At 54.8% G+C, this 18,181-nt stretch overlaps 1 protein-coding gene across 1 annotated transcript in view; it reads left to right on the top strand.

The window, feature by feature from the left end:
- Window positions 1–605: 605 nt before the first annotated feature.
- Window positions 606–18,181, top strand: part of SND1 (staphylococcal nuclease and tudor domain containing 1) — a 242,458-nt gene continuing 224,882 nt past the window's right edge. The window contains exons 1-9 of the mRNA XM_048499490.1: window positions 606–812; window positions 4,038–4,187; window positions 7,195–7,315; window positions 8,240–8,318; window positions 9,257–9,417; window positions 9,600–9,691; window positions 10,211–10,369; window positions 11,702–11,808; window positions 12,285–12,375. Coding sequence (XP_048355447.1) covers window positions 708–812; window positions 4,038–4,187; window positions 7,195–7,315; window positions 8,240–8,318; window positions 9,257–9,417; window positions 9,600–9,691; window positions 10,211–10,369; window positions 11,702–11,808; window positions 12,285–12,375 — 1,065 coding nt within the window. The 5' untranslated portion in view covers window positions 606–707. The remainder of the gene's footprint in view (window positions 813–4,037; window positions 4,188–7,194; window positions 7,316–8,239; window positions 8,319–9,256; window positions 9,418–9,599; window positions 9,692–10,210; window positions 10,370–11,701; window positions 11,809–12,284; window positions 12,376–18,181) is intronic.

Consider the following 18,181-nt stretch of genomic DNA (forward strand, 5'->3'; position numbering starts at 1 on the left):
CTTCCAGAGGACACGGATTTCCGGGAATCCGCGGGTGACAAGAGCCGCGCGTGTTTTGCTGGGAGTGGGAGGTCCTGATGGGGGAGGGTGGCCGCCCAGGGGGGGGGCGGGGAGGGGCAAACCCGGGTTCTGTCCCAGGGCTCCGGTTTGCCCAGAGGCGCCTCCCGGCTTCCGTTGAAGACCCCGCCGGAGCCGCCATGCGGGGGAGGGGGAAATCAAGGGCGGGGCTCCAACGGGGCGTGGCACAGTCAGGGGCGGCCCCGCCTCTGTGCCGCCTGCGCGCTGGCCGGGGGATTTCCCAGGGATTCCCTCCCCTCCGGGGCGCATGCGCGCTGAGCCCCGAGGCAGCGCACGCCCCTCCTCCCACGTGGGTCGGCCAGGCGAGCGGCCCTTTGCCGACGTGTCCTTCTGCCAACGCGCCCCGGAAGTCCCGCCCCTGCCGCCACGACGTCGTGGTTTGAACGCGCTGCCTTCCCTCCACCGCGGCCGCCCAGAGCTCCCATTGGCCGGGCGGCGGCGTGGTGGGCGCGGCTCGCAGAGCCGGCCTCGGATTGGTCGAGAGACTCTTCGGGGCGGGGCTTCTGCGGTTGCTGCGCGTGCGCACGACGGAGCCCGGAATAAATGCCCGCGCGCCGCCACTCCTCCCCCTTCCCCTCCGCGCTCCCAGCCCTCGCCGCGTCCTGCGACGGACTCAGACCCGCCTCGCCATGGCCGCCTCCGCCGCCGCCGCCGCCGCCTCCACCGGTGCCGCCTTCTCTGCGGGCGCCGCCGCCGCCGCCCCCGTGGCTCTGCAGCGCGGCATCGTCAAGATGGTGAGCGCGCAGGCGTGCCTCTGGGCGCGTGCAGAGTGCCTCGCTCTTCCCGGGCCAGCTGCTCTTTTCCTGGGGCTCTCCTGGCCCGGCAGGGCGGTGGTGGTGGTGGTGGGGGGGGTCGCCTGTAGGGCCCCCCTTGGCATGCAGCAGCTGCGCGCTGGCCTCCCTCCCTGCTCCCCCCCGCCCGGGTCTCACCTACCGGAGCCGCCTGGAAGGGGAGCCCGGGGGAGCTCGGTGGGACGGAGTGTGGGAGGGGTCTTCTCTGGGGGCTCTGAGACCCAGGCAGGAGGCCCCTCCCCGCACCGGGGGTCCGCGCAGGCGGTGAGGGGGGGCGGGGGAGCTGGCCAGGCCCGCCAGACGCCCCCTCCCCAATCCCCCCCCCCCAGTGCTGCCCATTAGCCCAGCAGAACCCACCAAGAGCGTCTCTCTGCACGGAGCTGGGGTGGCCGCTAGCGGGGGCGGGGCTGGGGTTCTTGGGACCGCGCCCCCGGGACCCCCAGGCCTTCGGGCAGGCTGCGGGAGAGGAGGGTGGGGAAGGCGGCCGCAGGGAGGCGCCGCATCTGTTGGGGCGTGGGAGGGTGGGTGTGCCTCCCCTTCCTGGGTGGGGGCCCCGGTGGGCTTTCCCTTAGGACTGTGCCCCTGCTCTGCTCTTGGCGTCGTTCCGGGGGGGGGGCTGTGATTTCCCGCTGTCAGCCATTTGGGGAGGGGGGCGTGTGCCTGTGTCTGGGAAGGGGTGCCTTTTTTGCCCGGGCTGCGAGCCCCCCTCCCCGGCATGGTGGACTCTGTCCCCAAGACCCCTCCGAGCAAAGGAAATGCACTCTCTGGCAGCAGTGCAGACGTCCTGTTCCCTGAGTGACCAAAGCAAGTGACAGTGGGTGTCCAGGTGAGGTGGAGGGGTCTCATTCAGCGTGGGGCAGACCACCCCCGGTAGTCTTGCTTCACAAGAGGGCAGCGCTTGTCTGAGGCCGGGCCTCTTCTGACTCCATTCCATGGGCTCAGCAGGAAGAGGTCAGAGGAGGGCTCTGCCAAAGGGGGGGTTGTGTGTGTGTGGGGGGGGAGGTGAGCCATGAGGAGACCCTCCCCATCAGCAAAGCATCCTTGCTGGAGCCCGTGGGCCAGGTCAGAGCCAGAGAGGCCTGCTGAATGTTCGGGGGGGGGGGGGCCCACAAGGGGAGACGTCCCCTGGAGTCTCCCTGGACGGTGGCTGAGAGGTTTTGCCTGTGACCCGAAAGCTCTCTGGAGCCGCAACTTCAGGACTGTGAGGGCTGAGCCTGTTGTGATGCTGCTGGGTCTCCTGTCCCGCAGTGTGTGCATCGTCTCCCTGTTGCCAAAGTGCGTCCTCCTGTCTCTGGTGAAGTCCACCCCCCCCCCCCCCCCGACCCAAGACTATGTTCACCTGCGCTGACTGTTGCCCTGAGGCAAAGATGCAGCGGCAGAGTCCTGGCCTGACTTCCAGGCACTGTGGAGAGGCACATGGAGAGCTGAGGCCGAGCATCGTGTACCTCCCCCTGATTTGACTCTTATGAATTTGGGCCTGAAGTCCGTGGTTGTGGGGTATAGTCCATATTCCAAGGAGGCGTCTGTGCAGCGGCGGCGGTGGCGGCAGCAGCAGCAGCAGCAACGACTTAACAAGAGCAGGAATGAGAGCTCCCCCCCCCCCCGGCCTGCTGCAGCCCCCACAGATCTTGAAGCAGGACCGTACCCCTCCTTGCCGCCAGCTCCTGCTGTGGCCGGCCTCACCCACTAGCCACTCAGCTCAGCTGCGTATTAAGCCTGCCCACTTTCTAGTGATGGTTTTGACTTTCTCTGCTTCATTCATGCCCCACCTTTCTTCCTGGTGGAGGCGAATATACCTGCTACCCTTCAAAGGAGTGGTGAACAGAATCTGGTTCTCCAGGTTAAAATCCGCTACTCGTAACCACTATGCCCTGCTGGCTTTCCATCTCACTCTCGTCCTTGCATATTTGCACTGGGTACCAGTTTGTTTTTGGGTTCAATTTAAGATCTGGGGCTGATCTTCAAAGCCACCTGTGAACTCTCCCAACCATTATAGTCATCTTTGGAGGACCGGCTTTGGGTCCCCCCCCCCCCCCCCCGTCTGAGATCTGGCAGTGGCAACCACAAAGAAGGCCTTCTCGGTCTGGAACCCTCTCCTTAGGGAGACTCATCTGTCTCCTTCTGTTGCCAAATCTGTCTGCCAGCGGGAGAAGACGGCTGCTTCTTCTTCTTCTTTGGCCTTCCCTCAGGGATCCCTCTCTCCTGCCCACTGATTTAATCGATCCTTGAACATTTTGTGTGTATTCTAGCTTTGATTGTGATTGTTTTACTAGTAATATTTTGTGTTGGTTTTAATGGTTTTTAAGGTGTGGATTCGTTATTTATGTCAATCGTGTCCGCCCTGATGAGCTCAGAAAAGTAAGGTGTACGTTTTGTAAAATGCAGTCGGTATGTGGGGGCCGAGTTGGCATCTGGGTCTGTGGCCAGGCTGAGCTCCTGGCGTGGTGCCTCCGTGGCTGGACGTGACCATTCTGCGTAGTCCCTGGTTTGTTCTCCTCCGAAGTAGGGTCATTTTTTGTGGCAGACCTAGTGCCTGGTCTGTTGCCTGTATTTTAACTGAATCCTCAGAACCGTGGGAGCGGAAGCAGCAGCAGCAGCACTGTGCGAGTGCCTCAAGTGTTCCTCTGTTTACCACTTTTGTTTCTCTTTAAAAACCTGCTGTCTGTTGACCTTGGGTCTAATCCAGAACTTTGCTGAGCATGGCTGCCTGCGTCCGTTGGCATGCTGCATTCAGCCATGGGAGGGCTGTCCTGGGGCAGGACACCCTAGTTGCAGCTGTGTTGAGGGGGAGCTTGGCATGTGGGACAGAAGGGGGTGGGAGTCAGTGGGGTGGGGGCTGTGCCCAAGTCCTGAAATGGTGTGGGGGTGGCCGTTACACTGCATCCTTGACAGCAGTGCCGGTGTCCAGTGTGTGGTGGTGGTGCTGCTGCTGCTGGGTATTCCCAGCCAAGGGCTCCTGCCCCTGGAGGTTTTCCTGATGGCCTTCCGGCCCTCCTTGTGGGATTCTGACTGGTCCTTGGGCCAGAGGAGAAGTGTCTCCTGTCGCAGCAGGACGGGCCGCTGTTGCTCTTGGCTCTGGGGCTTGTTGACTGGTGGGAGGCTGCCCCCAGGGCAGGGCAGGGCTGGCAACGGACTCAGGAGCTGACCCTCTCCCGATCTCATCTCCAGGTCCTCTCAGGCTGTGCCATCATAGTCCGAGGCCAACCCCGTGGAGGACCGCCTCCCGAGAGACAGATCAACCTCAGCAACATACGAGCTGGAAACCTTGCCCGCCGGGCAGCTGCAGGTCAGCCAGAGGCCAAGGATACCCCGGATGAGGTAGGCGTTTGGCTGTGCAGGTAGCGGTCACTGACCCTTTGATGCAAGAGAGGAAGCTGCTTTGGCTGGGCTCATGTGGCCTTTTCTCTGTGGGCAAAAGTCACTCAGATGGGCAAGCATCACGAGGCACAGGTGACCTGGGCACAGGTGGCATCCTAGAAGGATTTTGTGGCAAGACCCGCCCAGTGCTGGTGGGTGTGTTGGGGGCTGCTGAGTTTAGCAGCACCTGCCAGAAGCAGAAGCTTAGTGCTGTTAGCTTCTGCAGAGATGGCAGATAGAGGGACCCTCTCCCCTGACACCACCGCTAGAGGATTCTATCCTTTGTAGTCACTCCCTGCCACACACCCCCTTAGCTCTGAGCATTCTGCTCATAACATGCCATCGTTTCTGGCACAAGGCTGCTTGTGGCGGTGAGTAGGGGGCATCTAAGGAACCAAACGGTTAGAACATAAGAACATAAGAAAGAGCCTGCTGGATCAGACCAGAGTCCATCTAGTCCAGCTCTCTGCTACTTGCAGGGGCCCACCAGGTGCCTTTGGGAGCTCACGTGCAGGAGGTGAAAGCAATGGCCTCCTGTGGCTGATGCTCCCGATCACCTGGTCTGCTAAGGCATTTGCAACCTCAGATCAAAGAGGATCAAGATTGGTAGCCAGAGATCGACTTCTCCTCCATAAATCTGTCCAAGCCCCTTTTAAAGCTATCCAGGTTAGTGGCCATCACTACCTCCTGTGGCAGCATATTCCAAACACCAATCACACGTTGTTGCGTGAAGAAGTGTTTCCTTTTATTAGTCCTAATTCTTCCCCCCAGCATTTTCAGTTGATGCCCCCTGGTTCCAAAGTATTGCTGAGGAAGAGAAAAAAATTTCTCTCCTGTCAGCATTTTCTCTACCCCTGCATAATTTTATAGACTTCAATCATATCCCCCCTCAGACGTCTCCTCTCCAAACTAAGGAAGGAGGTCCCCAAGCGGCTGCAGCCTCTCCTCATAGGGAAGGTGCTCCAGTCCCTCAATCATCCTTGTTGCCCTTCTCTGCACTTTTTCTATCTCTTTGATATCCTTTTTGAGATGTGGCAACCAGAGCTGGACACAGTACTCCAAGTGCAGTCGCACCACTGCTTTATATAAGGGCATGACAGTCTTTGCAGTTTTATTCTCAATTCCTTTCCTAATTATCCCCAGCATAGAGTTTGCCTTTTTCACAGCTGCCATGCATTGAGTTGACATTCCCATGGAACTATCAACTAAGATCCCTTTCCTGGTCTGTGACTGATAGCACTGACCCTTGTAGCTTATCCTGTAGGTTATCCTGTACTGCCTTGACTCTCACGGAGGTGGGTGGGCCAGAGATGAAGGCAATAAGCTAGTAGCGACAGAGCCAGAGGTGTCTCTTGTCTTGCTTGACAGACTCCCTCCTAACCGGTGATGTGCCCTGTGGCTTGGTGGCCAAGCATGGTAGTCCAGAGCCCAGAGAGGGTGCATTTGCCAAGTTGCAATCTAGCTTTTCCAGCTGTAGTTTATTTTGTTTATTTATTTTATTTTATTCTTCGATTTATATCCCGCCCTCCCTGAAGGACTCAGGGCGGCGAACAACAGCAATCATGAACAACAAAACATCAGTAATAATATCACCATAATAGCAATAATCATGACATCATGAATAACTGGCATGAATAAACATCAGTAATCATAGCATAACAATAATAGCATAGATAAATGACAGTAATCATAACATCACATCCAGGCAATATGGAAAGCATCAGTAATCATAACATTATAAAGGTAAACAGAATTAAGCATCCATTACATCAATAATCACAACCTCATAAAAAGGAACATGAATAAGCATTTACACAGTCTAGCAAAGTAAAGTTGTCTTGGGCTTTAGAATTATTGAGTTGGAAGGGGTCCTAGAGGCCATCTAGTCCAGTGATGGTGAACATTTTTGAGACCGAGGGCCCAAACTGCAACCCAAAACCCACTTATTTATCGCAAAGTGCCAACACGGCCATTTAACCTGAATACTGAGGGTTTTTAGTTTAGAAAAAACGGTTGGCTCTGAGGCGTGCGTTACTCGGGAGTAAGCTTGGTGGTAGTCGGTGGCTTTGCTTTGAAGTAACCATGCAACTCTTTGAATGGGTGAATCACGACACATTGCCAGCAACCGAGCTTACTCCCAGGTAAAGGATCACGCTTTAGTTCTTTGCATGAAAATCAGTGGGGTTTAACAGTGCTTAACAGGGTTACCTACACTGCTTCCCAAAACTAGGTCTTAGGTTTAATGCTAATAATCAAGCCCAGCGGCCCAGGCCAGCCTATAGGTGTGTGTGTGTGTGGGGGGGCAATTTCCCCCCCACATGATGAACTCTGTGTGCATGTGCCCACAGATAGGGCTCTGAGTGCCACCTCTGGCACCCGTGCCATAGATTCGCCATCACTGATCTAGTCCAATCCTCTGCTCAATGCAGGATGAGCCTTCCTCTTTGGAGTAGCCTTTGCCCTGAACCAGTTTGGGAATCGAGTGATACTCAAGAGCTGATTTTGCTGTTCCTGGCCATGGCCCTGCCCTGGGGGAGTCTGGCTCTTTTTGAACCCGCAGCACTCTCCAGCACAGGCACCTTCCGTGGCCCTACATTCTGCGTGACGCCAGGCCCATTCATCCCTATGGATGCTGCAGGGGCCCATCTGTCTGTGCAGGAGGGGGGGATCCATCTCTTCCTCCTCTGCTGCATGACTCTGTGTGTTTTTGTATGTGGGGTATGTGTGTGCTGGTGATGTTTGGGCAGTCGGGTAATAGCCGAGCCACCCTATGAAGCAGGTGATTCGAAAGGAGGGGTTGGTTGCACTGGAGGTCGGCCCTCCCAGATCCAGAGTCAGACTTCCTGGTGGGGATGCTGCCCCCGGGGGGCACAGGGGGTCTTTCTGCAGCAGCAGCAGCCAGGTCTGGTCCAAGCATGGCGGTGACTTCAGCCACAACTGATCCGTGCCTTGTTGCTTCCCTTCGCAGCCCTGGGGCTTCCCAGCCCGTGAATTCCTGCGGAAGAAGCTCATTGGGAAGGAGGTCTGCTTCACAGTCGAGTACAAGACTGCCCAAGGCCGGGAATATGGAATGGTGTACCTGGGGAAAGGTGAGAGTGGCTGGGCAGGTGGGAGAAGCAGAGCTCCGTCGGTCTGGCTGTGATCCCCTCCCTCGAGAGAGCCAGTGTGGCGTAGCGGACAAGAGCAGGGGAAAACTGGGTTTGATTCCCCCTCCTCCGCATGAGCAGTGGACTCTCGTCTAGTGAACCGGGCTTGTTTCCCCGCTCCTCCACATGAAGCCTGCTGGGTGACCTTGGGCCAGTCTCAGTGGTCTCTGAACTCTCTCAGCCCGACTTAACCTCACAAGGTACCTTGAGAAGGGGGGGGGCTGTTGTGGACACCTTTCCCTTAGGAAGCTCTTCCCAGCCCTCCTCCCTCTAGATCAGGGGTTGGCAGCAGCATCTAATGGAAGAGCTGCCTTCTGTAAACATTCGGAGCAAAGAGTTCCTCTGATTGCCGGCATTAGCGAGCCTCTTTGCGCAACTGAAAGTACACAGCTTAACACCCCGTGTGATTGCACAATACGGGACAAACAAACAGGAACACCTTGCACAATTGTTTCAGGGCACTGGCGTGAGTCTGCACGTGGTTTGTGCTGGGATTGCTATCATTTCCTGCTCCGTAAAGCCTCTTGTAGGAACCTCTTCGTCCGTGCAAACCTTTGCCTGCTGGTGGCTTGGCCTGCGGGGGCCTCTAGCATCCCACCTCCCCCGCTGTTCCTTTCCTTAAAACTGTTTGTTGCTTTTTGGAGAGCCGCGTTTTGGTTTTGCACAGAGTCGCAGCTCATGGCTCCCTTTCATCATGGACTCCAGACAGGGGTGAGAAAGGGGCTGCCTCCTCCAAGGGCTCCCCAGGGGCAGGCTGAAGAGCTGGCTGAAGAGCTTCCTCTGCTGTTGTGGGATTGTGGCTGCTGGTGTCCCACTGCTCCATTCTCCTTCGACTGCCCTGTGAACACTTCTGTCTTTTCTTGCCAGATACGACTGGGGAGAACATTGCTGAGTCGCTGGTGGCGGAAGGCTTGGCCAATCGCAGAGAAGGAATCCGTGCCAATAAGTATGTTCCTCTTCTGCTGGGAGCAGGCTGGGGGGGGGGGTTCTGTGGTGGGGGTGGATGGGTGGGAGGGACTTGAAGATCCTGCATTGAGGCAGGTGGTGCGCTTCCTTAGGTATCTCTGGGCTGTGGAAATTCTCCCACTTCGACCCCCAGGGGATGTTGGCTTGGCAGTGGGGCTGGCCTGGAGTAGGTTGCGGCGCTCCAGTGCGGCCTGTTCTGGTTCTTCCAGAAGGCAGCAGCCCAGTCTTGGTTGGGGGCTCGTCTGGGACAATTTCAGAACAGCTTCGTTGGCTGCTAGTTTATAACTGAGTTGGGTTCAAGGCGCCATTTCTGACCAGAGCCCTTCGTGGTCCGGGGACCACAGAAGTGGGTGGCTCAGTTGTTCCCAGGGATGCTAATGCGCTGACTGGCTGTCTTCAGAGAGCTGCCTTCTGGCTCCTACATGGATCTCTTCAGCCGGGCACCCTGAGGCCCTGCGCCTGCTCTGCTTCTGCTTGAAGGACTGGGTTGCCTGGGAAGGGGTGGGGGACATTTTTGGAGGCTCTGCACGGCTGCTTTGTTTCACCTGGGTGTTGAATGGCCGAGAGGGGACAGGTTTTTATGGGGAGGGGGCGATTCTGTCATGTAAGCCGCCTTGAGCTCTGGGGGAGGGGTGGGGTGGCCCCCCGCCTGGTTCCCTGCAGGAATGGTCAGCCGTTCTGTCATGGTCTTGCCTTTTCCTTGGGAATTCATGAGTAGGACTCCTTTGATGAAGGTATTAGGTTTCTGGGGCTGGGCTGTTGCTGTGGGGTGGAGGTCTGCTGGCTGTTGGGGCTCAGTTCCTGGTAGGAAGGTCTCCGGGTGCAGGTGGGGGCCTGTGGCGGCTTGCTTGGAATGTGTCCTCCCCCCCTCCCCCGTGTGCTTGGATCCCCCACCTAACCAAAGCTGACTTCCTCCAGCCCTGAACAGAGCAGACTGGCGGAGCAGGAGGATCAGGCCCGGGTGGCCAAGAAGGGCATGTGGAGTGGCGGGACCGGCTCACACACCGTCCGGGACCTCAAATACACCCTTGAGAACCCCCGGCACTTTGTCGATGCCTTGCACCAGAAGCCTGTCAACGGTGAGTGGTTTGCTCTGGCCGGGGTGGGGGGGGTGGGCGGCAGCACTGGTGGGCTGTGGTTGGGGTCGGGCCCGGTGAGATGCGGGCGCTCCGTGGGTGCTTTTCCCGTGGTCTGAGATGTGGCGCGATGGTGGAAAGCCCCATGAAAGCAGAGCGGTGATCGGCTTGGTCCTCTTCCGCAGCCATCATTGAACACGTACGGGACGGCAGCGTGGTGCGAGCCCTCCTCCTGCCTGACTACTACCTGGTCACAGTCATGCTGTCCGGCATCAAGGTGAGGTTCCCGTGGGCAAGCTCTGTTCTCCTGTGGCTCTTTGGACTGGCGCTGCCTACTGCCTCGTAGGGGAAAGGGGGGGGTCCTCGTCTCCATGGGGGGTGGGGAGGGCGGTCTGGGCTGCTTCAGTTCCTGGTTCTGCTGCACGATGGACCCACTCGGCAGTGCCCAAAGGACCCGGCAGCTCAGGCCACTGAGGAAACTTCTGGTGCTGACCCTGATTCCAGTTTCCAAGCAAAGGACCTCTCTGGCCCCGCTGCAGAACGAGGTGCCTGTGTGTCAGAGGCCACCCCTCTGGCTGGCAGGGGCCGCCTTTCCTGCTGACTGGGCTCATGCATTCACTAGCGGCGATTAGGTGTGAGTGTGTGGTGTTAGTGGCACATGTGCCCAGCTGCATTTGTCCGAATGCTGCTCCAGCCACGAGGGGGCGGGTGGCTGGGGGAAGCCCCCAGCGATGCCCCTTCCTGCCGGCGGCTGTGTTGGGGAGGCCCTTCCCTGACCTGGCCGGTCTTCCGCTAGTGCCCCACGTTCAAGCGGGAAGCGGACGGCACAGAGACCCCGGAGCCTTTTGCGGCAGAGGCCAAGTTCTTCACGGAGTCCCGGCTGCTGCAAAGAGATGTGCAGATAATCCTGGAGAGCTGCCACAACCAGAACATCCTGGGCACCATCCTGCACCCGGTAGGCGGGCAGGGCTGGGGGAGGGCTGGGCTGGGCTGGGGGAGGGCTGGGGGCCGCTCCGGAGCCTATACATGACCCTGAGCTTATACCGTCTGAATGCAGCTGACTGGTGTTCTTGGCACCGGGAGTCTGGCAAGAGAAATCAGGGACTCACCTTCCCTCTGGGTGGAGGGGAGGCAGGAAGGCTACCTGTGGCCTCTGGGCTTTCAGGGGTTCAGGCCGAGCCTTTCTGCCAGGGAGGTGGGGGGGGGGGGCGTTTCAGGAGGGATCCGCAGCCGGGGAGGGGGCATCATGTCCATGTCCTTCCTGTCTACCCCATACAGCCAGCACACCTACAGTCGCCCACACTGCCTCTGCACTCTCTAGAAGCACCTCAAACTGCTTCTTGTTCAGTGCTTCCTGCAGTCGTGCTGGCTGTATGGGGTGGACAGGAAGGACCCCTGCCCTTCTTTGGCCGTCCTGGGAGAGGCTCGCTGGGTGGGATGTCCAGAAGGACCAAGGACAAGCCACTGTCCCCACCGTTGGCTCTGAGGCCCTCCCCTCCTTCCCTGCTTGGCCTGTGGACCGGGGCCACCCGTCATTGTGTCCAGTGCAGGGCAGCGTGGGCCTTTCTCCCCTCCTTACTGTTGGAATTTAACTCCTCAGGGGCTGGCCCTTATCATGTGGATTCTGCCAAGGGTCCTGGGTAGGGCTGGGAAGGGAGGGGCTCCAGTGCCCCCGTTCCACAGGTGCCCCAACATGTATATGGTCAGTCCATATTTTTGAGGTCTCTTCAGCCAGGGAACCAAATGTACAGACTGCGGGTGCCTAATGTGGCAGGCTGCACCAACACCAAGCGTGGCAGCCCACGAGCGAGCTGGAAGAGGCGCACAAACTGCAGGGGCCACCAGATCTGCCGAGACAATTTCCCTTTCCCCAGAGCCCTTTCCCCCCATTCCTTACTCAATGATGAAGCGGAGGGGGCTCAGCACCTGCTCCGGGAGGCCATTTGGGAGGCGTGGGCCTGCCTCCGAGAAGCCCGTGGCCAGTCCTCCTGAGGGGAAGGCTGTGTGCAGAGTGTGGTTGCTGCACAGGACGCTGCCAGGACTCTCGCTGAGTGGCCCAGTTCTGGCGTGAGAGGAGAGCCCAACGGGCCAAGCTCAGCCCTTCATAGAAATCCCACCCCCCCCCCACCCCCCCGCTTTCCATTCCAGCTGTGTTGAATGTTTAGCTGACGGACCTTTTCCCTGTGCCTGGTGGGTGGGGAGTGCAGTTCGCTGAGTCCTCTGTAGGAGGTGCCAGGGGCTCTTAAGGGGCCAGTGTTGATAGGAACTGCTGTTCTCCTGTCTTCAGAATGGGAACATCACGGAGCTGCTCCTGAAGGAAGGCTTTGCTCGCTGCGTTGACTGGTCCATCGCCGTCTACACCCGAGGAGCTGAGAAACTGCGCGCTGCAGAAAGGTAGCCCTTGGCTGGCTGGCTGCCCTTTCCTGAGTGTTTTGGAGGAGGGATAGCCGTTTGTGCGTGTGTGTGCATGCCTCCATTAACAGCCTGTGTGAGACTTGGCTTGTGGCCCCTCGGGGGGTGGGGGGTGGCGGCTCTAGAGAACGATGCTGCAATACAGCCCTTTTCCAGCTTGCCCAGTTGGAAAGGAAGGAGGTCATGGAGCAGAGTTTTCTTTTGGTAGCTGTCTTACCCTCACAAGAGGCCCTCTCTGTTTCAGAGCTCAGATTCACCAATTGTGTAGATACTTAAAATGCCACCACTCTGTGCCCCAAAGGGTGAGGCTGGGAAGAGCTCCTGATAAGATTAGAGGGGCGGGTGGGATGGGGTGACTGATGAGGACTTCTGACATCAGTTGGATCCCTGAGCCTCAAGGGACCGTGGTGGTCCCTGTGTTAAGCCCTCTCTCTTTCTGTGTGCCCATCTGATGCCAGGTATGCCAAAGAGCGCAAGCTGAGGATCTGGAGGGACTACGTGGCTCCGACGGCCAACTTGGACCAGAAGGACAAGCAGTTTGTGGCCAAGGTGAGTCATGTGCGGATGAAGGTCACCTGAGAGACTCCCAGGCGGGGCTGCGGTCTGCCAGCTACTGCCCTTGGTGAGTCAGAGCCGCTGTGGACGCGGGACTGGAAGACTTCTGGGACACTCAAGTTCTGCCAAAGCCGTGACTGGTGCTCGCTTGGGCCGTTGTGCCGTGCCCTTCAGAGGTTACGAGAATGTGAGAACATCAGGAACATAAGAACTAGCCTGCTGGATCAGACCAGAGTCCATCTAGTCCAGCACTCTGCTACTCGCAGTGGCCCACCAGGTGCCTTGGGGAGCTCACATGCAGGATGTGAAAGCAATGGCCTTCTGCTGCTGCTGCCCCCGAGCACCTGGTCTGTTAAGGCTTTTGCAATCTCAGATCAAAGAGGATCAAGATTGGGAGCCATAGATCGACTTCTCCTCCATAAACCTGTCCAAGCCCCTTTTTAAAGCTATCCAGGTGAGTGGCCATCACCACCTCCTGTGGCAGCATATTGCAAACACCAATCACACGTTGCGTGAAGAAGTGTTTCCTTTTATTCGTCCTAATTCTTCCCCCCAGCATTTTCAATGGATGCCCCCTGGTTCTAGTATTGTGAGAAAGAGAGAAAAATTTCTCTCTGTCAACATTTTCTACCCCAGGCATAATTTTGTAGACGTCAATCATATCCTCCCTCAGACGTCTTTGAGATGTGGCGACCAGAACTGAACACAGGACTCCAAGTGCGGTCGCACCACTGCTTTATATAAGGGCATGACAATCTTTGCAGTTTTATGATCAACTCCTTTCCTAATTATCCCCAGCATAAAGTTTGCCTTTTTTACAGCTGCCATGCATTGAGTTGACATTCCCATGGAACTATCAACTAAGACGCCCAAATCCCTTTCCTGGTCTGTGACTGATAGCACTGACCCCTGTAGCTTGTATGTGAAGTTTGGATTTTTTGCCCCTATGTGATCCCCCTGTTGGATCAGACCAAGCCCCACAAAGTCCAGCAGTCTGTTCACACAGTGGCCAACCTAAAGTCCACAAGCAGGACAACCGCAGCAGCATTCTGCCGCCTGTCTACCACAGCACCTGATATAATAGTCATGACTATGACTATTGGTTATGATCATGGCTCCTCTGATACTAGAGATGAGAGGTCTGCATCATGACTAGTAGCCACTTTGGCCAGTGCTCATGGAGAGCCCTCTCCGCCATGAACCTGCCCACTCCCCTCCTAAAGGAAGTTCCAGAGTTTGTGCTGTGTGAAGAAATACTTCCTTTTGTCTGTTTTGAAGTCTCGCCCTTCAGCCGGCAGATGGCTGTCACGTTCTAGTGTCACGAGAGTCTCTACTTTCTCCACAATGTGGACTTCTGTCAGGTCTCCCCTCACCTGCCTCTTTTCTATGCTAAGCAGCCCAAGCGTTTTAATGGCTCCTCCTAGGGCAGTGATGGCGAACCTTTTTGAGACCGAGTGCCCAAATTGCAACCCACAACCCACTTATTTATCGCAAAGTGCCAACACGGCAATTTAACCTGAATACTGATGTTTTAGTTTAGAAAAAACGGCTGGCTCTGAGGCGTGGTTACTTGGGAGTAAGCTTGGTTGTAGTTGGTGGCTTTGCTTTGAAGCAACCATGCAACCTGTCGAACGGGTGAATCATGACCCTAGGAGGGTTTACTTAGAAGCAAGACCCATTGCCAGCAACCGAGCTTACTTCCAGGTAAAGGATAGCACTTTAGTTCTTCCCATGGAAATCAGTGGGGTTTAACAGCGCTTAAAAGGGTTACCTACACTGCTTCCCCAAAACTAGGTTTTAGGTTTAATGCTAATAATCTCCCTGAAATAATGAAATTATTATCACACTGGGGGCTGGTGGGGGAAGGGGGAGGGGTGTGCTGGGAGAGGGAAGTTGCTTTCCAAAACCCAGTAAACCCCCCACCAGGCACCTCACTTCCCTTCCCTGTGAGGAGACTGGCTGCCTCCTGCCTCCTCACAGGGAAGGGAAGCTCCTGGCACTCAAGGAACGTGTCCGTTCTCTTGAAGCCAAGGTGGCAGACCTGGAGAAGCTGAGAGAGGCAGAGAGGGCAACAAACAAGGCTTTCAGGGACCTAGCAGCCGGGTCCCACTCCCAAGGTGACATCTCTTCAGATGTCATGGAGAATGAGAGTCTGGGTGACAGAGGGTGCCAGTCTGAGGTGGGGGAAGATGCTCCCTTAGATGGGATCCCTTCCTTAACTGGTGATCAGCTATCCTCTCGCACTGAGGATACCCCTCGGGGAGGTGGGGGGCTCCTTGTAGTGGGTGATTCGATCATCAGGAATATAGAGAGTTGGGTTTGTGACAGGCGTGATGACCGCATGGTGACTTGCCTGCCTGGTGCGAAGGTTGCGGATGTCACGCTACATCTAGATAGGCTGTTAGACAGTGCTGGGGTGGAGTCAGCAGTTGTGGTCCACATTGGTACCAATGACATTGGGAAATGTAGCCGGGAGGTTCTGGAAGCTAAATTTAGGCTGCTAGGAAAAAGGTTAAAATCCAGGACCCCCAAGGTGGCATTCTCCGAAATGCTACCTGTTCCACGCGCAGGGCGAGCTAGGCAAGCGGAGATACAGGGTCTCAATGCGTGGATGAGAAGGTGGTGCAAGGGTTTCAGATTTGTCAGGAACTGGGGAACCTTTTGGGATAAGGCAGGCCTGTACAAAAGGGACGGGCTTCATCTTAACCAAAGAGGACCCAGGCTGCTGGCCCCCAACAGTAAAAAGGTGGCAGACCAGCTCTTAAACTGATTCATGGGGGAAAGCCGACAGGAGCTGAGGTGACTTCGGTTCGGAATACAGAGTCCATGGGGATGCAGACAGAGAAGGAGGGTTTTTAAATCAACCACATACAAGTGAGGAACATAGCAATGTGATAAGTGATAGTGTCTACAAAAGGCTAGAGGGCAAAACACATAAATCCCAGGTTAGGGACAGAGACAGAGTATACAAGTGTCTCTATGCTAATAGTAGAAGCATTCGACCTAAAATGGGGGAGCTGGAGTACAAGAGTTTTGAAGGAGGACATTGATATAGTGGGCATCACAGAGACATGGTGGAATGAGGAGAACCAGTGGGATGCTGTTATCCCAGGTTACAGGCTCTACAGGAAGGATAGGACAGGGCGTATTGGGGGTGGGGTGGCCCTCTACATCAAAGAGAGCATAGTGTCACATAAAATAGACAATGGGAGCTGATTCCTCTACAGAAGCACGTGTGGATATCATAAATACCAGGGGTGAAACATAGTTTAACATTAGGAATATATATTATCGATCCCCCTGACCAAAGCGCACAAGAGGATTCTGGAGATGGAAAAAGAAATTAGAGAGGCCAACAAAAGCAAAAAATGTCGCGGTAATGGGCGCATTTTAACTATCCCCATATATAAACTGGAAAAATGCATGTTCAGGTCATAGTAAGGGAGAGAAACATTCCTGGATATGCTAAAATGACTGTGGCTTAAGGAGCAGCAGAATGGTTGTAGGAAATCCAACCAGGGGAGATGTGATCCTAGATCTAATTCTATGTGGGACCCAGGACCTGGTGCTTGCGGAGAGTCAGTGTTGTTGAGCTGATAGGGAACAGCGACCACAATGCTGTCAGATTCAGTATCTCTGCATGCGTTGAAGAAGTGACAACTACTAATGTAGTTACATCTCGGCTTCTTCAGAAAGGGAAATTTCTCAAAGATGAGGGGGATAGTGCGCAGGAAGCTGAAAGGAAAATCCAAAGAGAGGAGTCAAAAAAATGTCCAAGATGCTTGATAAGGGTTATTTAAAACACAGTCTTAAAAGCTCGAAGCTGGAATGTGTTCCACAGGTTAGGAAAAGGCAGCGCCCAGTCCAAAAAAGAAAGCCACCAAGTGGTTAACAAGTGGGACGCTTGAGGAAATTATTAGGGAGAGGAAAAAAAGATGTCTTTTAGAAAATGGAAGTCCAACTTAACTGATAAAGAATACCAGAGGAGAACAATCACAAAATGGTGGCAAAGAGAGAAGCAAAGTTAGCTGTAAGGGGAGGCAAAAAGGATTATGAGGAACGCATGGCTGTGAAACATCAAAACCAGCAACAAACAAAGTTCTTCAAGCATACATCAAAAGCTAGGGAAGCTCAAAGCAAGGGAAGCGCGGGTAGGCCCGTTAGATGACAAAGGAAACAAAGGGTGTGCTAAAAGATGGCAGGAGATTGCCAGAAAGCTGAGATGAATTCTTTTGCATCTGTCGGTTCACCTCCAAGAGGAGGTGAGGAAAATTCCTGCACCTGAACCAAGCTTCTTTAGGAGAAGCTTAATCCGGAGGAACTAACAAAGATAGTGGTAGACAAGGAAGAAGTTCTGGCAGCCATTGATAAACTAAATGTTACCAAATCCCCTGGCCCAGATTGCATTCACCCAAGAGTTCTTAAAGAGCTCAAGCATGAAATTGCTGATGTTCTCACTTTAATATGCAACTTATCCCTGAAATCAGGCTCCATCCCTGAAGACTGGAAGATGGCCAATGTCACACCAATCTTTAAGAAAGGATCTAGGGGACCCGAAATTACAGGCCAGTCAGTTTGACATCTGTTCCTGGTAAATTAGTAGAATCTGTCATTAAAGATAAAATTATAAAACGCGTGTACAAAGCAAAACCCTGCTGAGAAAGGAGTCAGCATGGCTTTTGCAGAGGCAAATCCTGTCTTACAAACTTACTAGAGTTCTTTGAGGATGTAAATAGGCATGTGGATAAGGGCGAATCAGTCGACACTGTCTACTTGGATACCCAAAAGGCTTTTGACAAAAGTTCCTCACCAGAGACTATTGAGAAAACTCAGCAATGAAGGAATAAGAGGGGAAGTCCCTCCTATGGATTAAAACTGGTTGAGAAACAGGAAGCAAAGAGTGGGTGTAAATGGGAAATTCTCACAATGGAGAGATGTGGGGAGTGGTGTCCCCCAAGGATCCGTGATTGGGACCAGTGCTCTTTAACCTATTCATAAATGACCTGGAAGTAGGGGTGGGTAGCGTGGTGGCCAAGTTTGCAGATGATACCAAATTATGTAGGGTGGTGAGAACCACAAAGGATTGCGAGGAGCTCCAAGCGGACCTTGATAAATTAGGTGAGTGGGCTAAGAAATGGCAAATGCAGTTCAATGTAGCAAAATGCAAAGTGATGCACATAGGGGCAAAAAATCCAAACTTCACATACACGCTACAGGGGTCAGTGCTATCAGTCACAGACCAGGAAAGGGATCTTAATTGATAGTTCCATGGGAATGTCAACTCAATGTATGGCAGCTGTGAAAAAGGCGAACTCTATGCTGGGGATAATCAGGAAAGGAATTGATAATAAAACTGCAAAGATTGTCATGCCCTTATATAAAGCCGTGGTGCGACCACACTTGGAGTACTGTGTTCAGTTCTGGTCACCACATCTCAAAAAGGATATTGAAGAGATAGAAAAAGTGCAGAGAAGGGCAACGAGGATGATTGAGGGACTGGAGCACCTTCCCTATGAGGAGAGGCTGCAGCGTTTGGGACTCTTTAGTTTGGAGAGGAGGCGGCTGAGGGGGGATATGATTGAAGTCTACAAAATTATGCATGGGGTAGAAAATGTTGACAGAGAGACATTTTTCTCTCTTTCTCACAATACTAGAACCAGGGGGCATTTGTTGAAAATGCTGGGGGGAAGAATTAGGACTAATAAAAGGAAACACTTCTTCATGCAACGTGTGATTGGTGTTTGGAATATGCTGCCACAGGAGGTGGTGATGGCCACTAACCTGGATAGCTTTAAAAGGG

Source organism: Sphaerodactylus townsendi, linkage group LG06, assembly GCF_021028975.2.
Source record: "Sphaerodactylus townsendi isolate TG3544 linkage group LG06, MPM_Stown_v2.3, whole genome shotgun sequence".
Taxonomy (NCBI): domain Eukaryota; kingdom Metazoa; phylum Chordata; class Lepidosauria; order Squamata; family Sphaerodactylidae; genus Sphaerodactylus; species Sphaerodactylus townsendi.